The sequence below is a fragment of the Mobula hypostoma genome, chromosome 31, assembly GCF_963921235.1.
Source record: "Mobula hypostoma chromosome 31, sMobHyp1.1, whole genome shotgun sequence".
Classification (NCBI taxonomy): domain Eukaryota; kingdom Metazoa; phylum Chordata; class Chondrichthyes; order Myliobatiformes; family Myliobatidae; genus Mobula; species Mobula hypostoma.
Window position 1 is genome coordinate 6,844,625 of NC_086127.1, and position 20,138 is coordinate 6,864,762.

General features: G+C 47.6%; 1 protein-coding gene across 1 annotated transcript in view; it reads right to left on the bottom strand.

Annotated features, from left to right (window-relative positions):
* Positions 1 to 20,138, bottom strand: part of LOC134339993 (NACHT, LRR and PYD domains-containing protein 3-like) — a 37,848-nt gene that overhangs the window by 1,736 nt on the left and 15,974 nt on the right. Inside the window, exons 3-6 of the mRNA XM_063036834.1 lie at positions 3,717 to 5,451; positions 2,685 to 2,771; positions 448 to 618; positions 123 to 290 (exon numbers count right to left, since the gene is read on the bottom strand). Of these exons, the coding sequence (XP_062892904.1) occupies positions 123 to 290; positions 448 to 618; positions 2,685 to 2,771; positions 3,717 to 5,451 (2,161 nt within the window). The remainder of the gene's footprint in view (positions 1 to 122; positions 291 to 447; positions 619 to 2,684; positions 2,772 to 3,716; positions 5,452 to 20,138) is intronic.

A 20,138-nucleotide genomic window follows, 5' to 3' on the forward strand; every position in this document is an offset into this window, starting at 1 on the left:
CAACAGTGTCAGTACCAGGGGACTGGGGTTAATGTTTCAACAACACTCACAGACAAATATCACCAGAAAACCCGCAGATCCGCTGATATTTTATCACATTGAAGATCAACACAAACACTTACACAACCCGTTCCAGACTCGGGAGGGTCTGTATGAGGCTGCGGAGAGCGGGAACAGATTGGTCTGTGAGCGAGTTCAGTCCCAGGTTCAGCACCGTCAGTGATTGGATTGCACTGAGAGATGAGGTGAGATCCTCAGCACCAGAATCTGTGAGACCAACATGGTTCAGCCTAGAGAAGAGAGAGAGAGTCAGAGTGAAAGACACAAAGAGACATGAAACAGTACAAATCCCCAGTGTTTATCAGTAACACAATTACTGATCACATGAATGTTCAGTGTCCGACACCCAGTGATTGTAAATACAATCTCCCACAGTCTGGTACTTACCCCAGTTTCTGTATTTTACTCTTCTGGTTACTCAGAGCCTCAGATAATAGTTTTACTCCTGAATCTCCCAGTTTATTATCACTCAGGTCCAGCTCAGTCAGTGATCGGTTTGTACTGAGAGATGAGGTGAGATCTTTAACACCAGATTCTGTGAGACCGACACAGTTCAGCCTGGAGATGAGAGAGAGTGAGGGTGAAGGACACAGGGAGACGGGAGACGGTACAAATCCCCGGTGTTTATCTGTAACACAATTACTGATCACGTTAATGTCCAGTGTCAACGCGAGGAAATCTGCAGATGCTGGAATTTCAAGCAACACACATCAAAGTTGCTGGTGAACGCAGCAGGCCAGGCAGCATCTCTAGCAAGAGGTACAGTCGACGTTTCGGGCCGAGACCCTTCGTCAGGACTAACTGAAGGAAGAGCTAGTAAGAGATTTGAAAGTGGGAGGGGGAGGGGGAGATCTGAAATGATAGGAGAAGACAGGACGGGGAGGGATGGAGTCAAGAGCTGGACAGGTGATTGGCAAAAGGGATATGAGAGGATCATGGGACAGGAGGCCCAGGGAGAAGGAAAAGGGGGAGGGGGGGGGAAATCCAGAGGATGGGCAAGGGGTATAGTGAAAGGGACAGGGAGAGAAAAAGGAGAGTGAGAGAAAGAATGTGTGTATATAAATAAATAACGGATGGGGTACGAGGGGAAGGTGGGGCATTAGCGGAAGTTTGAGAAGTCAATATTCATGCCATCAGGTTGGAGGCTACCCAGGCAGAATATAAGGTGTTGTTCCTTCAACCTGAGTGTGGCTTCATCTTTACAGTAGAGGAGGCCGTGGATAGACATATCAGAATGGGAATGGGACGTGGAATTAAAAAGTGTGGCCACTGGGAGATCCTGCTTTCTCTGGCGGACAGAGCGTAGATGTTCAGCGAAACGGTCTCCCAGTCTGTGTCGGGTCTCACCAATATATAGAAGTCCACATCGGGAGCACCAGACGCAGTATATCACCCCAGTCGACTCACAGGTGAAGTGTCACCTCACCTGGAAGGACTGTCTGGGGCCCTGAATGGTGGTAAGGGAGGAAGTGTAAGGGCATGTGTAGCACTTGTTCCGCTTACACGGATAAGTGCCAGGAGAGAGAACAGTGGAGAAGGATGAGGGGGATGAATGGACAAGGGAGTTGTGTAGGGAGCGATCCCTGCGGAAAGCAGAGATGGGGGGAGGGAAAGATGTGCTTAGTGGTGGGATCCCGTTGGAGATGGCGGAAGTTACAGAGAATAATATGTTGGACCCAGAGGCTGGTGGTGTGGTAGGTGAGGACCAGGGGAACCCTATTCCTAGTGGGGTGGCGGGAGGATGAGGTGAGAGCAGATGTGCGTGAAATGGGGGAGATGCGTTTGAGAGCAGAGTTGATGGTGGGGGAAGGGAAGCCCCTTTCTTTAAAAAAGGACATCTCCTTCATCCTGGAATGAAAAGCCTCATCCTGAGAGCAGATGCGGCGGAGACGGAGGAATTGCGAGAAGGGGATGGCGTTTTTGCAAGAGACAGGGTGAGAAGAGGAATAGTCCAGATAGCTGTGAGAGTCAGTAGGCTTATAGTAGACATCAGTAGATAAGCTGTCTCCAGAGATAGAGACAGAAAGATCTAGAAAGGAGAGGGAGGTGTGAGAAATGGACCAGGTAAACATGAGGGCAGGGTGAAAGTTGGAAGCAAAGTTAATAAAGTCAACGAGCTCAGCATGTGTGCAGGAAGCAGCAGTCGTCGATGTAGCGAAGGAAAAGTGGGAGACGGATACCAGAATAGGCACGGAACATATATCGTTCCACAAAGCCAACAAAAAGGCAGGCATAGCTAGGACCCATACGGGTGCCCATAGCTACACCTTTAGTTTGGAGGAAGTGGGAGGAACCAAAGGAGAAATTATTAAGAGTAAGGACTAATTCAGCTAGACGGAGCAAAGTGGTGGTAGAGGGGAATTGGTTAGGTCTGAAATCCAAAAAGAAGTGGACAGCTTTGAGACCTCTGTGCTTTTTCCCCCTCCCCCTCTCCCTCCCACTTTCAAATCTCTTACTAGCTCTTCCTTCAGTTAGTCCTGACGAAGGGTCTCGGCCCAAAACGTCGACTGTACCTCTTCCTAGAGATGCTGCCTGGCCTGCTGCGTTCACCAGCAACTCTTATGAATGTTCAGTGTCAGACAGCCAGTGACTGTAAACACAATCTTCCAAAGTCTGGTACTTACCACAGTTTCTGTATTTTACACTCCGGGTTCCTCAAAGCCTCAGACACCAGTTTCACTCCTGAATCTTCCAGTTTATTCCACGCAAGTCTAAACACAAACAACTTGATGAAAACAGTGATTCAAACCGTGGGTCTGAGAGAATTTCATCACTGGGATATTTCAGGAAACATTAAACTCTTCAATACATCACTGATCGGAGTTCCCATCACCGTCAATGTCCCTCAGTGCCCAGCTCCAGGGTACTAACCAAATCTCAGTAATTTAGTCTGTCAGTGTGACCCTGTAAACTCCCCACATTCTGTTTCACTCCCGGACGGTTAGGGGAATGTTCCGGACTGGAGAAAAAGCAGAGTTAAAGGATGGGAGAAGCCCCACAGTGAGGAGTAGCTGTAAGTGGGAAAATGCCCACGGAGATGGTGGAAGGGTCCCATAGGAGGTGAGGCGATGGGGAAAAGAGATTCCCCCAGGAGGATGAGGAATGAGTAGGGAGATCGGACAGGAGGAAGGGGGATGGGGAAGGGAGGGACCCCACAGGAATATAGCGTTGGGAAAAGATGATCCCACAAAGGGAAGGGGTGCGGACATAAATTGCAAGGCAGGGGTTGGACAGAATTGAGTTCCACAATCGGGAGAGAAGATGCCCACATTTGGACAAGGTATCTGGGAGTGAGCAGATCGCTGCAAGGGGATGGTCACACATGGGGAAGGGCAGGGGGTGTCGGTCTGGGTGTTGGTGACAGTGAGAAGGAACATTGTCAATGGACATGTCAGAAACAGCGAGAAACATGGCCGCTCCTGTGACTTACTACCATTAGACCAATGACCGTTGTTCACTGATCTGATGAATTGTCCGACATCCTTTTACAAGGAACCGCAGTCTCCTCCCGTCCTTAGGAATTACCGACTGATCCCTTGGGCATTTGTCACCGTTCTTCACAATCTCAGTTACTACAGTTTTACCCAAATCCCTTTACATTGAAACAACACAATGGAACAGTTTCACAGTTCAGAGTGAGAGATAAGTCAAATTACCTCAACTCTGGGCAGTTGTGCAGTCCGGGTCCCAGCTGCTGGATTCCTTCACACTGAATGTGGCAGTGAACCAGGTCGAGGTGACTTACTGAATCACAGAGTCCGATGATATGAGACAGGACCGCGCAGTCAATCGGGGTCAGTGTCACTCCACTGAATGAAAGTGTTTCCACAGATCCCAGTGCGGCCTGAGCCAGTTCTGGATTCTGAGACTCAAACAGGTAGTGCAATGTGCTCAGGAGGCTCCTTTTACCAGCTTCACTCTCTGTGTTTCCACTCTGGTGTTTAAACTCCTCCTTCACCCAGTCAATCACCCGGCAGATTGTTTGTTGAACAAATGGACCCAGAAACTCCTCCAAGCCCTGAGATGCCATTGGGGAGGAGAGACCAGCAACAAAACGGAGAAATACCTCAAATCGCCCATCTGTCGAGTTGTGGGCTTTTGTAAGGAATTTGAGGATATCCCCGGGATGTGGATTCAGGAATTGTGCGACTGCAGCTACAAACTCCTGGATGATGAGGTGTGGGAATGTGTACACCACACACCGGGCAGAATCCTCTCTCTCCAGAAGCTCCATCAGGAACCCGGACAGGAACTGGGAAGGCTGCAGATTGTAGTTGATCAAATCTTCATCTGTAAACACAATCTTCCTCTCGGACACTCCTCTGAAGGCCATTTGACCAACCCTGAGCAACACATCACGGGGACTCTCAATCTCACGGCCGTGGTTTTTCAGGATGTTGTAAATATAGTAGGAATAGATTTGGGTGACGGGCTTGGGAACTTGCTGTGGATCCCTGTCTCTTTTTGTGAAGAAGGGGCCCAGTGCCAGAGCGAGGATCCAGCAGTAGGAGGGGTTGTAGCTCATGGTGTACAGGATCTCGTTCTCCTTCACGTGTTTGAAAACAGCTGCCGCCACCGTCTGATCTTCAAAATGCCTGTTGAAATATTCCTTCCGTTCCTCACCAACAAATCCCAGGATTTCAGCCCAGACACTGATCTCTGCCTTTTCCAATAAACGTAACACAGTGGGGCGGGTGGTCACCAGCACTGAACACCCTGGGAGCAGCTTGCCCTGGATTAAACTGTACACAATATCCGACACTTCACACCACCACTCGGGATCTGGACACTGGTGCTTGGGTTCTGTATCTCTCCGACTGTCAGCAAAATCGATTTTGTGCTTGAATTCATCCAAACCATCAAATATAAACAGCAATCCCTCTGGGTTCTTCCAGACCTCTCTCAGCAAATTCCCAAAGTAAGGATACTGATCCAGAATCAGTTCCCTCAGGTTTATTCTGCAGTTGATGGAGTTCAAATCCCGGAACTTGAAACTGAAGACAAACTGGAATTGTTGGTATATTTTCCCTGCGGCCCAGTCATAAACAATCTTTTGTACCATTGTTGTTTTCCCGATCGCTGGGGCTCCGGCCACTGCTGCCGAACTCCCAGATTTAGATTTACTGTGGGAAAAGCTGCTCTGGAACAACTGATCAGACCGGATTTTTTCCAGCTCGCCATTGAGATGTTTCTCTCTCCACTCCTCGTGGTCTCTGCCTCTTGCCAGCAACTCATCTTCCACCAGTCTCCGGTCTCGAACAGTAGAAATGACCGTGAGCTCAGCGTATCGATCAACCAGCTGGAAAGCCTTCACCTTCTCGCCCAGGATCGTGTTCACTCTCAGTGTTTCAGTTTGTGCCCGCAGAGTCTCCCTGTGTTTCTGTTGAACATCTTACATGGGAAAAGGGATGAAATGATTACCACACTACACTTGTGAAAAACACAACATTGAAAACTCCAATCACAAAGAAGAGAAAATCTGCAGATGCTGAAAAACACACACAAACACACACACACACACACACACACACACACACACACACACAGACACCCTTCCCCCCCCACCTCGGTCGAACTCAGCAGGCTAGGCAGCATCCATGGAAACGAGTGAAGGGTCTTGGGTGAAACGTCGACTCTACTCATTTCCGTAGATGCTGCCTGGCCTGCTGAGTTCCACAGCATTTTGTGTGTGTGTGTGTGAGAGAGAGACTTGAAAACACCACTGGATTTTGACTAATATTGCAAGATTTCAAAGCTACTATGGATGACAGTCTGGATAATAAAACTCAGTTCACGGGCATTGGACACAACTGTATGACCAACAAGATATCAGACGGACACAATCCGATATTCAGTGAGCAGTGAAAGTGAAAACTGCCCTGATATTTCGTTTTATCCTACCCTGCCCACTGAAAGGCACACTTCTGATTTTCCATTCCACAGCCTGTTTCTGACCCCCGGTGAAACTTGAAAAATCATCACTAATGACTCCACGATCTCTACAGCCGCCTCTTTCATAACAATCTTTCCTGATGGGCTGCTCTGGCTTTCTGATGGTCTCTTTCCCTTATCGTTCATCATCTTGAACTTGTCTGAAAAAATTCATACCCGTTCCCCAACTCTCTACAAGCCCCTTTTGCCCAGCACCACACTCACCTTTCTGCACTGGCATTGCTCAGTCATGGTTTGAATTGGCAACTTTAATTTCGTTTCATAGACTATTTCTGCTGCTCAACATCTCCTGGTCTCTGTCACCTGCTCCAACCCAAAAGCTTACATTACCCCTCTGCTCCTTCAGTTCAAACTGATCTTAACTTTGCTGGCGACCCCGGATCTGACCTCTAGCATCCACGCCCGAAATCTCCTCAACTTCTTCTCAGAATTTCCTTTATTAATCTGTTTGTTATTCGGCACGCAGAAAGCGGGGCGCAATGTGATAGGACACAGGATAAATTCTTTGAGAAACTCCATATGGAATATGCCAAGCAATTGACATCTCTAGTTCGCTTGCAAACGTTCCTGTAACAGGGGGAGTTAAAAGGGTTTGTAAATTGTGAGGAATTTTGGCTGAGATATGCGTTGGACAGTCCAATATATTGTTTGGGCGATAAGCAGGTCATCTGTTGGGATGTGTTGCAGTGTTGTAAATAGAGACCAGAAAACAAGGGATGGAAGCCGTGAAATAACTTGAAACTGACAAGCAAGGGGGGATCAGAGGCGGCTATTTCCTCCGATCAGTAGGGTTAAAAGAACTCTGGTCAATCACCATGAATGGATGATAAAGGGGCCCAACAAATGGGGTCATTAGGAAGTGAATGCATTTTCATGGACACTGGGAATGTGAGCAGTGGCGAAATTTGGTTTTCTTAACCTGGGCGCTGATTTCTTTGGACGAACGGGACATTCTTCTTCCCCTCCTGATCTCTACCTCTGAAATGGCAAATAATAAGTTCTGTACATTTTGTGAACAGGCGTCCTTATTACTAGTTTTCGCATAGTCCCCAATCACAAGTTAGATGTCATTAACCGAATGAACAACACGTATAATTGCAAGTAACAAATCTGAGATGATTTCTCAATCAAAATGAAATCCACTTTTTTTTTTAAAAAAAGAGAATGTTCATCTGTTTAACTGTGAAGTGAAGGCCAATTTGTAAATTAACTTAGTTGCTTCCTTGCAGAAAAGGTGTGACCATTTCGCTTCAGTTATACCATAGACCACTGTATGGTCAGCAGGAGATACAGGAGTAGATAAGTCACATAGAGCTGTGAAGTATAAGAGTGCTGTAGCAGTAAGGGATTTCAACTTCCCCAAAAATAAACATGAATTGCCTTATATTAACAGATGGAGAGGGAGCAATTTTTAAAGTGCATTGAGGAGAGGTTACTTTGGGGGAAAAAGTATGTAGATAGTTATAACAGGCAAGGACAGGTCTAGCTCTGTTTGCTGAACAAATGTAGCAGAGCAGGAAGTTAATGTAGTTTAAATATGGTTATAATGAAGCTACCCTTCATCGCAGTTACGGAAAGGAGAGAATGTCGATGGGGTATAGGCTTCCAGAGGTGGGGGAGGGAAGGGGTGAACTGTAAGGAACTTTGAAGGGCAGAGGACAGATATAGAGAATATAGAGAATACAGAATAAAATGGAAAGCCTTGGAGGGTTGAGCTCAGTCAAGATGGTGCTAAATGGCGACCCCTTTGCTTGCATCTTCGGAAACAGCTCTATTTCCATCTTTAATATCTCTATTTTTCCCTTTCAGGGTTCTTTTCAAGACCCTGAGCTGGAGTTACACGCCGACTTTAATTCTTTGCGGGAATGGGACCTGCTCTCGGGGTTTCATGACTGGCTGCTATCTGACGTGGGAACTGGAAGATCCTTGGCTGTGTGCTCAGAGACCTGAGATCTTTGGGCACAGAACTTGGAAAAAGTGACACAACAGACTTTTAACATCGTAAACCAGCCAGTTGTTTGTTATGTCTCCCCTCCCGCTGTGAAATGGAGACACCTCTTTCTCCCTTATTAGCGGGAGAGAGAGAGAGAGAGAGCCTGTGGGATGTCGAATACCGGGTGAACGAGTAGTCTTTGGGGTACTGCAAGTCTGTGTCTTTGCTCATGCTTGAGTGCTTGGTAGTGGGTGTTGATGCTTTCTTCTTGCCGGTGGGGGGAGGAGGGATTGTGGCCCGTTATGCGTGGGAGGGAGGGGAGGGAGGCAGGGGACTTTGGGGTTCTAACATTTAACTGTCATTCATTCTTTGTGGCACTCCTCTGTTTTCGTGGATGCCTGTGAAGAAAAAGCATTTCCGGGTGTATATTGAGTGCGTTTCTCTGATATTAAATGTACTTTTGGATAAAAGTATTCAGCAAGGAGTAGAGGCGAAGTACTTGAATGGAATTATGAGAGCAGACTGGCACATGGCATGATGTTTTGTCAATATATTAACGGCAAGAGTGGTTCAGTGTATCAGGACACTGCCAAGAGTAAATGGGACTTCAGTGTATGAGGAACCCTCTACGGGTGTATACAGCAGTCTACTGGGTATTCAGACACTCTTGGAAGTGCACGGTGTGTCACAGTGCGTCAAGAACCAGCCAGGACTGTCTGCAGTTCTGCAGTGGTGCGTGAGTGGAAGACCTTTTCCATTTGCTGTTTGTAATGCAGCACTGTAACACAGCTCTCCAGCCCAATGCACACGCAGCACCCTGCTGCGCTCAACCATCCAGCTAGCCCGCACGTCGCTGGAATGTGGGATGAAACCCGAGCATCTGGGGGAGACCCACGTGGTCAGGGAGAGGAAGTACGAAGTCCATTCCAGACCGCAGCGGAAACCGAGCCTGGAAACTGCTACGTTAACCGTTACTCCATCACGTCGCCCTGCCAGTGGAAGGGCCTCACGGTCCCAGGCAATCCGGGATTCGCTGGGGTATCAGCATCCAGCGGTGTATGGCGATTCACAACACGTCAGCTCCCGAAGTGTCTGAGATTTTCCCGGACAGCAGTACCTTACAGGTGTAGAGGCCTGAGAGACGCTTACAGCTGGCCAGGAGAAATGCTGAGTTATTTGCACAAGGTGTCAGAAGAGGCCTGGAGTTTAACCTGAACTCAGAGTACACACTGACCACCCCTTTCCCCAGACATTGATCTCTGGACTCCCAGTTTCAGCGATCTGTGAACAATCGCCATTCAACATCATCTAGGTTAAGTAATCAGCTTAAATCGTTCATTTCGTCACTCACCCTTCAGTTGCGAACAGAACAGAAATAGGCCCATCAGCCCATCTAGTCTATGGTGACTTGCTATTATGCCTATTCCCATTGACCCACACATGGACCATAGCCCCCCCAGACCCCTCCCATCCTTTACTGATCCAAACGTCTCTTTGTTGTTACATTCAAACCCACATCCACCACTTCACTGACAGCTCATTCCACACTCTCAGTACCCTCTGAGTGAAGAGGTTGACCCTCAGGTTCCCCCTTAACTATGTCACCTTTCACCCTCAACTTATGACTTCTGCAGTTCTAGACTCTCGCAATGTCAGTGGAAAACCCTGCTTTTATTTACACTACCAATATCCCTCATCATTTTATATTCCTTGATTCAATCTCCCCTCCTTCTCTTGTGTCCAGGAATGAAATTCCAACCTATTGAATCTTTCCCAGTAACACAAGTCCTCAAGTTCCGACAATATCCTTGTAAACTTTTTCTGCACACTTTCCAATCTTATTGATAACTTTCCTGTAGGTAGATGACCAGATCATTACATAATATTCCAAATCAGCCTCACCAATGTCCTATACAATTTCAACATAACATCACAACTCCCACAAGTTCAGTACAGATGTCAACCAGTCAGAGAACTGTGATTAGGGGGAACGGCATTGGGGAGATGGGAGGTAACGACGTGGGCAGAAACCATCAACCAGCATCAAATGGGTTAAATGTCCAACCCCCCCCCCACACTGTCCTCCCATGCTGTTCACACCTCCCTCTTTAGTCAACCCTCTTCTGTCATCTCACACCCTATCCATCCCTCCTGAGACACTGAAATCTGTCCTTTAATTTTCCCCCATCCCACAGACACAACTCGTGCTTCACTCTCTCTTCCTCCTGTTAGACACCCTGTCCCTCTCCATCCCAGTCACCCGCACACTGTCTCCTCAGTCTCCATCTGCGACTCACCCAGTACATCCTGCTTTCCTCTATTACTCTGTCCAACAACTGTGGTCCACCGTCCCTCCACCTTCCCTCTCCATCCTGTCACAGTTCCTGCCTCTCCTCTCTCATTCCTCACTAGTGTCTTCCCTCTGATCTGTCAGTCTTCCTCTCTGACCTCTCAGAACATCCCTTTGACAGTTACTGCACCACTCTCTGCTCAATCATCCCTCTCACTGTGTCCAAAAGCCACAGTGGCTCACCCCACTACCCCTACACAGTCTACCAAACCCAAACCCAGTCCTGACCTTCTACATCACCCCATGATACAACCTTTTCACAAAGACCCATCAAACCTCCAATATTCACCAATGCCCCAGTGCCCTAATGCTTCAGTTGCCCCAATACTTCAAAAACCGCTCAATACCCTGATGCACCATAGCCCTGTCAACCTCCATATAATGTCCAATATTCAGCAGGTGACCAGTGTATTCCCACCCTCCGTCTGGGCTACATATCTCCAGGCATCTCCTCCAATCTCCACATGATGACCAATCTCCAATCCCTTTGCCACCCCATCCCATCTCCACCTATTTGATCAGTCCAGTGTCAGCCAGTGATACCCTGAACCCCGCTGATCCCTGTCCCGTCCTTGCTGCCCTTCTTAAACAACGAACAACATTCACCACATTTCAGGCACCAGTGGCGAACAATGAACAATCATCTCCCTTTGGAGCCCCCAATTTCCCCTCCAATCTGTTATTTCCTCCATTCAACCCTCCGTCGTACCACCCTCTTTCTTCACTCCCCTCACCCCTCTCTGCACTCACCATCCTTACTCCCCTACAATCTGCTCATACCACTTCTCCTCCACAATTCTGCATCCTCCTCTCTTTTCTGTCACACTCATCCCTCCATTTTCTTCATTCCCCTCCCTTCTGCTTTTCCTTCCCCACTATCAGTCCACTCCCCCTTCAGCCCTTCCCCACATTCCCTCTATTCCCCATACCCGTTCTCGACCTTCATCCTCCTCTTTCCTCTCTTCCCCTCCCCTTCTCTCTCCCTCCTCCTCTACCCTGTCCCTTCCTTCCACTCTCCCTAATTCACTTTCCCTCCACCTCATTTCCTGTCCTCCCCTACCCTGTCTCTAATCTCTTCCGCTCTCCTTCCTCTCCTCCCCTTCACTCTCTCTCATCCTCTGACCTCTCCTCCACTCATCTCCATCCCTCCCTGGGATCACTCACAAATTAAACACCCAGGTCTGTGGAGATGTGCAGTGGACATCACAGGGAGTAAAGGGTTCCCGTTGACCGTGTATTTCCCAGCACGACACAGAGTGCTGAGCTCCAGGGTCCACAGTGCGGCCCCAGTTGGCTCCTTGAACATCAAACCCCTGTGCTTAACAGTTGGAGAGGTGTCCTTTTCATGAAATTCTGCACCCTTTTTTCTCCAAACATACCTTTGCTCATTGCAGCCAGAAAGTTCTATTTTATCTTCATCAGTCCACAGGACTCGTTTCCAAAATGCATCAGGTTTGTTTAGATGTTCCTTTGAACCTTTTGAACAGAACTTTTTGGCCACAATGAGCAAAGGTATGTTTGGAGAAAAAAGGGTGCAGAATTTCATGAAAAGAACCCCTCTCCAACTGTTAAGCACAGGGGTGGATGGATCATGCTTTGGGCTTGTGTTGCACCCAGTGGCACCGGGAACATTTCACTGGTAGAGGGAAGAATGAATTCAATTAAATACGAACAAATTCTGGAAGCAAACATCACACCATCTGTGAAAAAGCTGAAGATGAAAAGAGGATGGCTTCTACAACAGGATAATGAACCTAAAAACACCTCAAAATCCACACCTCAAAATCCACAATGGACTACCTCAAGAGGCACAAGCTGAAGGTTTTGCCATGGCCTTCACAGACCCTCGACCTAAACATCATGGAGAATCAGTGGATAGACCTCAAAAGAGCACTGCATGCAAGATGTCCCAAGAATCTCACAGAACTTGAAGCCTCTTGCAAGGAAAAATGGGTGAAAATCCTCCAAACAAGAATTGAAAGACTCTTAGCTGGCTACCGAAAGCATTTACAAGCTGTGATACTTGCCAAAGGGGGTGTTACTAAGTACTGCTATGTAGGGTGCCCAAACTTTTGCTCCAGGCCCTTTTCCTTTTTTGTTATTTTGAAACTGTTATTTTGAGACTAACGGATGCCTACAAGTTATTCCTAAGGTGTAAGACACAGTTAATTGGGTGTCCGCCAGGAGGCGGTGAGCAGGTAGGCAGCCGGTGCAGTGTACCCCTGGAGCCGTTCCTCTCCGTAGCAGGTATACTGACCTAGAGAGGAAATCTATGGGTGTTTGGTCTCTGTCACTGTGTGGCTCTGTGAATCAGAAGAGAAGAGGAGAAAACAGGGAAGCAGTAGTGACAGGCGATCTCTAGGTTAGTGGAACCGACAGGAGGCTCTGTGGATGAGAAAAAGATCCCGGATGGCAGGTTGCCCCCCAGGTGCCAGGGTCAGGAGTGTGCGACACGTACTGGTGAGGTCAGAAATAGGAAGATAATAGAACATAGCCAAGGAGAGATTGCATGAAGTATGACTTCAGATTAGTTTCCCTTCCAGGTAAGGTGGGACCTGTACTGACAGGGCAATTGGACTTTAACTTGACTAATATCCTTGTGGGTACGTTTACGATTCCTACTCAGGGGCTTTAAGTAGAGTTGTAGGGGATGGAAACCACTGTACTAGGGCAGATCGTGGAGTGGTTGTGCGGAAAATGTTGCTGGGCCTTTATATAAAGTCAGAATCCTAAGGTTAAGCAATACTGTTTTGAGTAGCACACACAAATTGCCAGCATCTGCAGATTTTCACTTGCTTGTGTCTGGTTACTGCTCTGAATTGTGTCTATATTAATGCAAGGCGTGTTGACCATAAGGCGGATAAGCTTAGAGCGTGAATCATCATGTGGAATAATGAAATAGTAACCACTAGTGAGGTTTGGTTGCAGGAGAGACAGAACTGGCAGCTTAATGCACCAGATTTCCGTTGTTTTAGATACAACAGAGCAGAAGGATTAAAGGAGAAGGTATGGTACTACCAAAGAAGGAAACACTCAGACAGGGGAGACTGGATAGCTCATAGACTGAGGCAGGGAGTAGACAGGTCAACGAGCTGCTTCTGTGCTGCTGAGGTCTATGGCTATCTGCATTTTCAGCTGTTCCCTGGAGAACACGCCACTAATCCCTATGACTGTGGAAGCCTCTCTTTCCAGTCAGTACATTAATGCACACCAGAGTCCCCAGGGGATTCTACCCTCTCCCCACCCCCCGGTTATTCCTTCGAGTCACAGAACACTGTAACACAGAAACAGGCCTTTCAGCCAAAATATTAATCTGCCTAGACCTAGCAACCTGCACCTGGAACATAGCCCTGCATGTCCTTCCCATTCATAGCCCTACCCAGATTTCTCTTCAATGTTGAAATCATACCCGCATCCACCATTTCTGCAGGCAGCCAGTCTCAGACTCTTGCCACCCAGTGAGTGAAGCAGATCCCCTTCTTGTTCCCCTTTAACATTTCATCTTTCGTCCTTAACTCATGATCTCCACTGTTAGTCTCACCCAACCTAAATAAAAAGATTCTGCATGTATTTATTCTATTAAATCAGGTCCCCACGTCCCCGGCAACATCATTGTATTCTTTCTTTCCGCACACTTTCAATATTTTTGACGTATTTCCCATAGACATTATAATCCAAAATGGGCCACACCTAATTCAGCTTCAACACAACATCCGAAGACCTAGAACACAACACTTCACTTTCTGAAGACCAATGTACTAAAAGCTCCCTTTACGACCCCGTCTACCCGTGATGACACTTGTAAAGAATCACGTGTCTGTGTTCCCAGATCATTCAGTTCGATCGCAGTCCACACTGCCCTCCAGTGTTTACTGTGCAGGTTATAACCTGGCCTGTTATCCCAAAGAGCAACACCTCACACTTCTCTGCATTTCACTTTCCTCAATTTTCAACTGGTCCAGATCCTGCTGTAAGCTTTGATAGCCTTCCCCTCTGCCCACGCACCCCCAGTCTTGGTGTCATCCGCAAACCTGTTAATCCAGTTTACCATGTTATCCATAAGACCACAAGACAAAGGAGCAGAAGTCGGCTATTCGGCCCATCAAGTCTTCTCCACCATTTTATCATGAGCTGATCCATTCTCCCATTTAGTCCCACTCCCCTGCCTTCTCACCATAACCTTTGATGCCCTGGCTACTCAGATACCTATCAATCTCTGCCTTAAATACACCCAACGACTTGGCCTCCACTGCCGCCCATGGCAACAAATTCCATAGATTCACCACCCTCTGCTAAAAAACTTCCTTCGCATTTCTGTTCTGAATGGGCGCCCTTCAGTCCTCAAGTCTTGCCCTCTCGTACTAGACTCCCCCACCATGGGAAACAACTTTGCCACATCCACTCTGTCCATGCCTTTCAACATTTGAAATGTTTCTATGAGGTCTCCCCTCATTCTTCTAAACTCCTTGGAATACAGTCCAAGAGCGGACAAACGTTCCTCATATGTTAACCCTCTCATTCCCTGAATCATTCTAGTGAATCTTCTCTGTACCCTCTCCAACGTCAGCACTTCCTTTTTTAAATAAGGAGACCAAAACTGCCCACAGTACTCCAAGTGAGGTCTCACCAGTGTCTTATAGAGCCTTAACATCACATCCCTGCTCCTATACTCTATTCCTCTAGAAATGAATGCCAACATTGCATTTGCCTTCTTCACTACCGACTCAACCTGGAGGTTAACTTTAAGGGTATCCTGTACGAGGACGCCCAAGTCCCGTTGCATCTCAGAACTTTGAATTCTCTCCCCATTTAAATAATAGTCTGCCCGTTTATTTCTTCTGCCAAAGTGCATAACTATACACTTTCCAACACTGTATTTCATTTGCCACTTCTGTGCCCATTCTTCCAATCTATCCAAGTCTCTCTGCAGACTCTCTGTTTCCTCAGCACTACCGGCCCCTCCACCTATCTTCATAACGTCAGCAAACTTAGCCACAAAGCCACCATCCAGATTGTGTATATAGATGACAAACAACAACGGACCCAGCAGCAATCCTGGCAGTACACCACTACCTACAGGCCTCCAGACACAACTAGCCACCTACTATCACTACCTGGCTTCTCCTGCATATCCAGCGTCTAATCCGTTTTGAATGCCAAGTGGCCGAACCAGCTTGGCTCATCCCCCGTGAGATGAAAAAAGGCCTTGCCAAAATCCATATGGAAAATATTCTTTCATCAACTTTCCTGGTTCTTCCTTGAAAAACTCTATAAAACTGGATGAAAGGACGCACCACCAGACAGCCATGCTGTCTATCCCTAATCAATCCATTTCTATCAAAATTCTAACACTTAGAATACCTTCCAATAACTTACCCCTACTGATGTCACCTCCACCATCCTAAAATGCCTGAGATTATTTTTAGAGCCTTTCTCAAATAAAGCAACAGCATCGTGGACACCACAGTAGCACGACACCATTGATGTTCAGGGTGTAGTAGCTTGGAGCCCAGTTATGGTGTCCTCTGTGAGCAAATGTGTACTTTCCTACCCCTGTGTGCCTGGGTTTCTTCCGGTTGCTTCCTAGTCCAGAGACGCACCGGTAGCTGGTTTAATTGGTCAATGTAAATTGCCCTGTGATGGGGTTCGGGTTAAGTCAATGAGTTACTGGGTGGCTCAATTGATTACGGAAACTTACCTGAACACATTTGAGAAACTCTATCCCATCCAGCCCTTTTACAGCATGGGAATCCCAGTCAATATCGTTAAACTCTCTCAACCAGTGGCTGTACTTAACAATAGACAATAGGTGCAGGAGTAGGCCATTCAGCCCTTCGAGCCAGCACCACCATTCACTGTGATCATGGCTGATCATCCACAATCAGTATCCAGTTCCTGCCTTATCCCTATAACCTTTGATTCCACTATCTTTGAGAGCTCTATCCATCTCTTTCTTGAAAGCATCCAGAGACTTGGCCTCCACAGCCTTCTGGGGCAGAGCATTCCACATATCCACCACTCTCTGGGTGAAAAAGATTTTCCTCAACTCCTTTCTAAATGGCCTGCCCCTTATTCTTAAACTGTGGCTTCTGGTTCTGGACTCACCCATCAGTGGGAACATGCTTCCTGCCTGCAGCGTGTCCAATCCCTTAATAATCTTACATGTTTCAATAAGATCCCCTCTCATCCCTCTAAATTCCAGAGTATACAAGCCCAGTCGCTCCAATCTTTCGACATATGACAGTCCCGCCATTCCGGGAATTAACCTTGTGAACCTACACTGCACTCCCTCAATAGTAAGAATGTCCTTCCTCAAATCTGGAGACCAAAACTGCACACAGTACTCCAGGTGTGGTCTCACCAGGGCCCTGTAGAACTGCAGAAGGACCTCTGCTCCTATACTCATTTCCCCTTGTTATGAAGGCCAGAATGCCATTAGCTTTCTTCACTGCCTGCTGTACTTGCATGCTTGCTTTCAGTGACTGGTGTACAAGAACACCTAGATCTCGTTGTACTTCCCCTTTTCCGAAATTGATTCCATTTAGATAATAATCTGCCTTCCCGTTCTTACCACCTAAGTGGATAACCTCACATTTATTCACATTAAACTGCATCTGCCCACTCACCCAGCCTGTCCAAGTCACCCTGCATTCTCATAACATCCTCTTCACATTTCACACTGCCACTCAGCTTTGTGTCATCGGCAAATTTGCTAATGTTACTTTTAATTCCCTCATCTAAATCATTAATATATATTGTAAACAGCTGCGGTCCCAGCACTGAACCCTGCGGTACCCCACTGGTCACCACCTGCCATTCCGAAAGGGACCCGTTAATCACTACTTTGTTTCCTCTCAGCCAGCCAATTTTCAATCCATGTCAGTACTCTGCCCCCAATACCATGTGCCCCAATTTTGCCCACTAATCTCCTATGTGGGACTTTAGCAAAGGCTTTCTGAAAGTCCAGGTACACTACATCCACTGGCTCTCCCTTGTCCATTTTCATAGTTACATCCTCAAAAAATTCAGGTGTTGACTCTTTATTGCTTCTTTTCCTCCATATTTGTGAAATCCACACCAAGGCATTAAATCTGGAGCTGATGTCAAGGCAAAATTTATGCTTGAGGGTATTCTGTAGAGTCATCTGCGTGCCCACTGTGCTCCAGGTGAGGAACCCTGGAGCACATCCTCAGCGGCTGTGCAAGGGCACTTGGTGAGGGACGGTACAGGTGGAGGCATGATCAGGTCCTGAAGACCATCGCTGAAGCCGTCAGCGCAGGAGTTGAGTGGGCGAAGTGGTCCCGATCCTCCAAGCAAACCATTGCCTTTGTCAGAGCTGGGGAGCAGCCAATACCTGCCAAAAGAACATCTGCAGGCATTCTGACCTCTGCAAGGGACTGGCAGCTGTTGGTGGACCTCGAACGGCAGCTGAAGTTCCCCAACCATATCGCAGTCACCACCCTGCGACCAGACATTGTCCTACTGTCTGAGTCTACTAAGCAAGTGGTGCTGCTGGAGCTGACAGTCCCATGGGAAGATAGCTTGGAAGAGGCCTTTGAAAGGAAGCTCTCCAAGTACGCAAGACTGGTCAGCAACTGTCAGCAGGCTGGATGGAGAGCGAGGTGTCTCCCAGTGGAGGGTGGTTGTAGGGGATTCGTAGCCAATTCTTTAGTTAGAGCCTTCAGCATTTTAGGCATGGAGGGAGAGAGGAAGAGGAGAGCCATCCGCAGTACCACCGATGCGGCAGAGGGGGCCTCAAGATGGCTGTGGCTCAAAAGAGGGGAGCCATGGAGTCATAAGTAGCTAGCCATCTGGACACAAGCTGGGGTCTGATCAGCCCCGGCTGGGTCACCTGGAGGAAGTTGTATGATGTTGAAAGCCCCGAAACACCCGATGATCCCAGGGACATCACTGAAGCTGTGTCCAGAAGCATCAATAGATGTATGCACATAGCATACATCTCGTGCTGTCTCGTACCTTTTGTGCTGTCTGCTGTAAACAGAACGAGGATTCGCCGATAATCATCTGAAGGAAAACACTGCTTTGCGATCTGCTGATTCCTCATCTACAAACTACCCTCTGTCAGGGAGGACAGAAACAGGCCATTCAGCCCATCATGTACATACTGACCATCAGCACAATTCCTGCAATGCCTTGCTGGTCTTATTACACATCAGAATCGAGTCAGGTTTAGTATCACCAGCATATGTCACAAAGTTGGTAACTGCGACAGCAGAACAATGCAATACATAATAATAGAAAACTGAATTACAGTAAAAATATATTGGTGAAATAAGGAGAGCAAAAACATAAATGAAAAATGAGTGAAGTAGTGTCTATGGGTTCAATGTACTGTCAGAAATCGGATGGAAGAGGGGAAGTACATGTCCTGAATTGCTGAGTGTGTGGCTTCAGGTTTCTATGCTCACGGTGAGAAGAGGGCCTGATTTGGGTGATGGGAGTCCTGAATGCTTGACGCTGCGTTTTTGGAGCACCGCTCATTGAAACTGTCTGGGCTGCCATGGAGACTGTTGCCCATGATGGAGCTGACCGAGGTTACGACCATCTGCAGCTGACTTCGATCCTGCACAGTAGCAACACCCCCCACTCCCACTTCCACCAGATGGTGACGCAGTCAGTCAGAGCCCTCTCCCACAGTCCCTCTGCAGAAAATTGAGAGTGTTTTTGGTAACATGCCACACCTGCTCGAGCACCCAGTGAATATAGACGCCATCTTGCCTCCTTTATGGCCGCATCGATATGTTGGGTTCAGCTTAGGCCCGCAGAGATACTGACACCCAGGAACTTGAAATTGCTCACTCTCTCCACTCCTGACCCCTTGATGAGGACTGGTGTGTATTCCCTCACCTTACCCTTCCTGAAGTCCATAATCAGTTCATTGATCTGGCTGACATTGAGTGCAAGGTTGTTACTGTGACACCACTCAGCTAGCTGGTATTTCTCGTTCCCGTAAGCCCTCCCAACATCAACTGAAATTCTGCCAACAATAGTTGCATTGTCAGCAAACTTACTTATGGCATCTGAGCTGTCCCTCGCCACACAGTCCTCGGTGTAGAGGAAGTGGACCGTTGGGCTAAGTCAGCAAAGTGGAGATGTTACTTCCTTTTTGCTCAGATTGTGGTCTTCCGATCAGGAAGTCGGGGATCTTGTTACAAAGGGGGATACTGAGGCCCAGGTTCTGGAGCTTTTCGATTAGAGCTGCAGGAATGGTGATGTTAAATGCTGAGCTATAGTCAATAAACAGCATGCTGACACAGGCATTTGTAATGTGTAATGTGTAATCCAGGTCCGTGTGAAGAAGCAATCAGATCACATTGGCCGTAGACCGATTGCGGCGACAGGCAAATTGCAGTGGGTCCAGGTCCTCAGGCGGATGTTGATCCTGGCCATAACTAACTGCTCAAACAACTTCATCACTGTAGAAGTGAATGCTACTCGATGATAGCCGTTAAAGCAGCTCACCCTGCTCTTGGGCACTGGTATAATTGCTGCTCTCTTCAAGCAGGTGGGAACTTCCAACTGCAGCAATGAGAGATTAAAAAAGCCTTTGAATCCTTCTACCAGGTTGTTGGCGCAGGTTTTCAGAGCCTTACCAGGTACGCCATCGGGGCCGGTCGTCCAGGCAGTTACCTCTCAAAGGCAGAGGGGACATTTCATCCTCTCTGGCGTTACTGATTGCAACAACCCTCTGTGCATTTTTTCCCCTCAAATCCTTTCTAAACATTTTCCCCATCACTCTAAACGAGAGCTTTACGACCTTTTTGTGCAATGGACCCCTACCATTAACCAAGGGGTCTATGCTCTAAACCCATGCACTTTGCT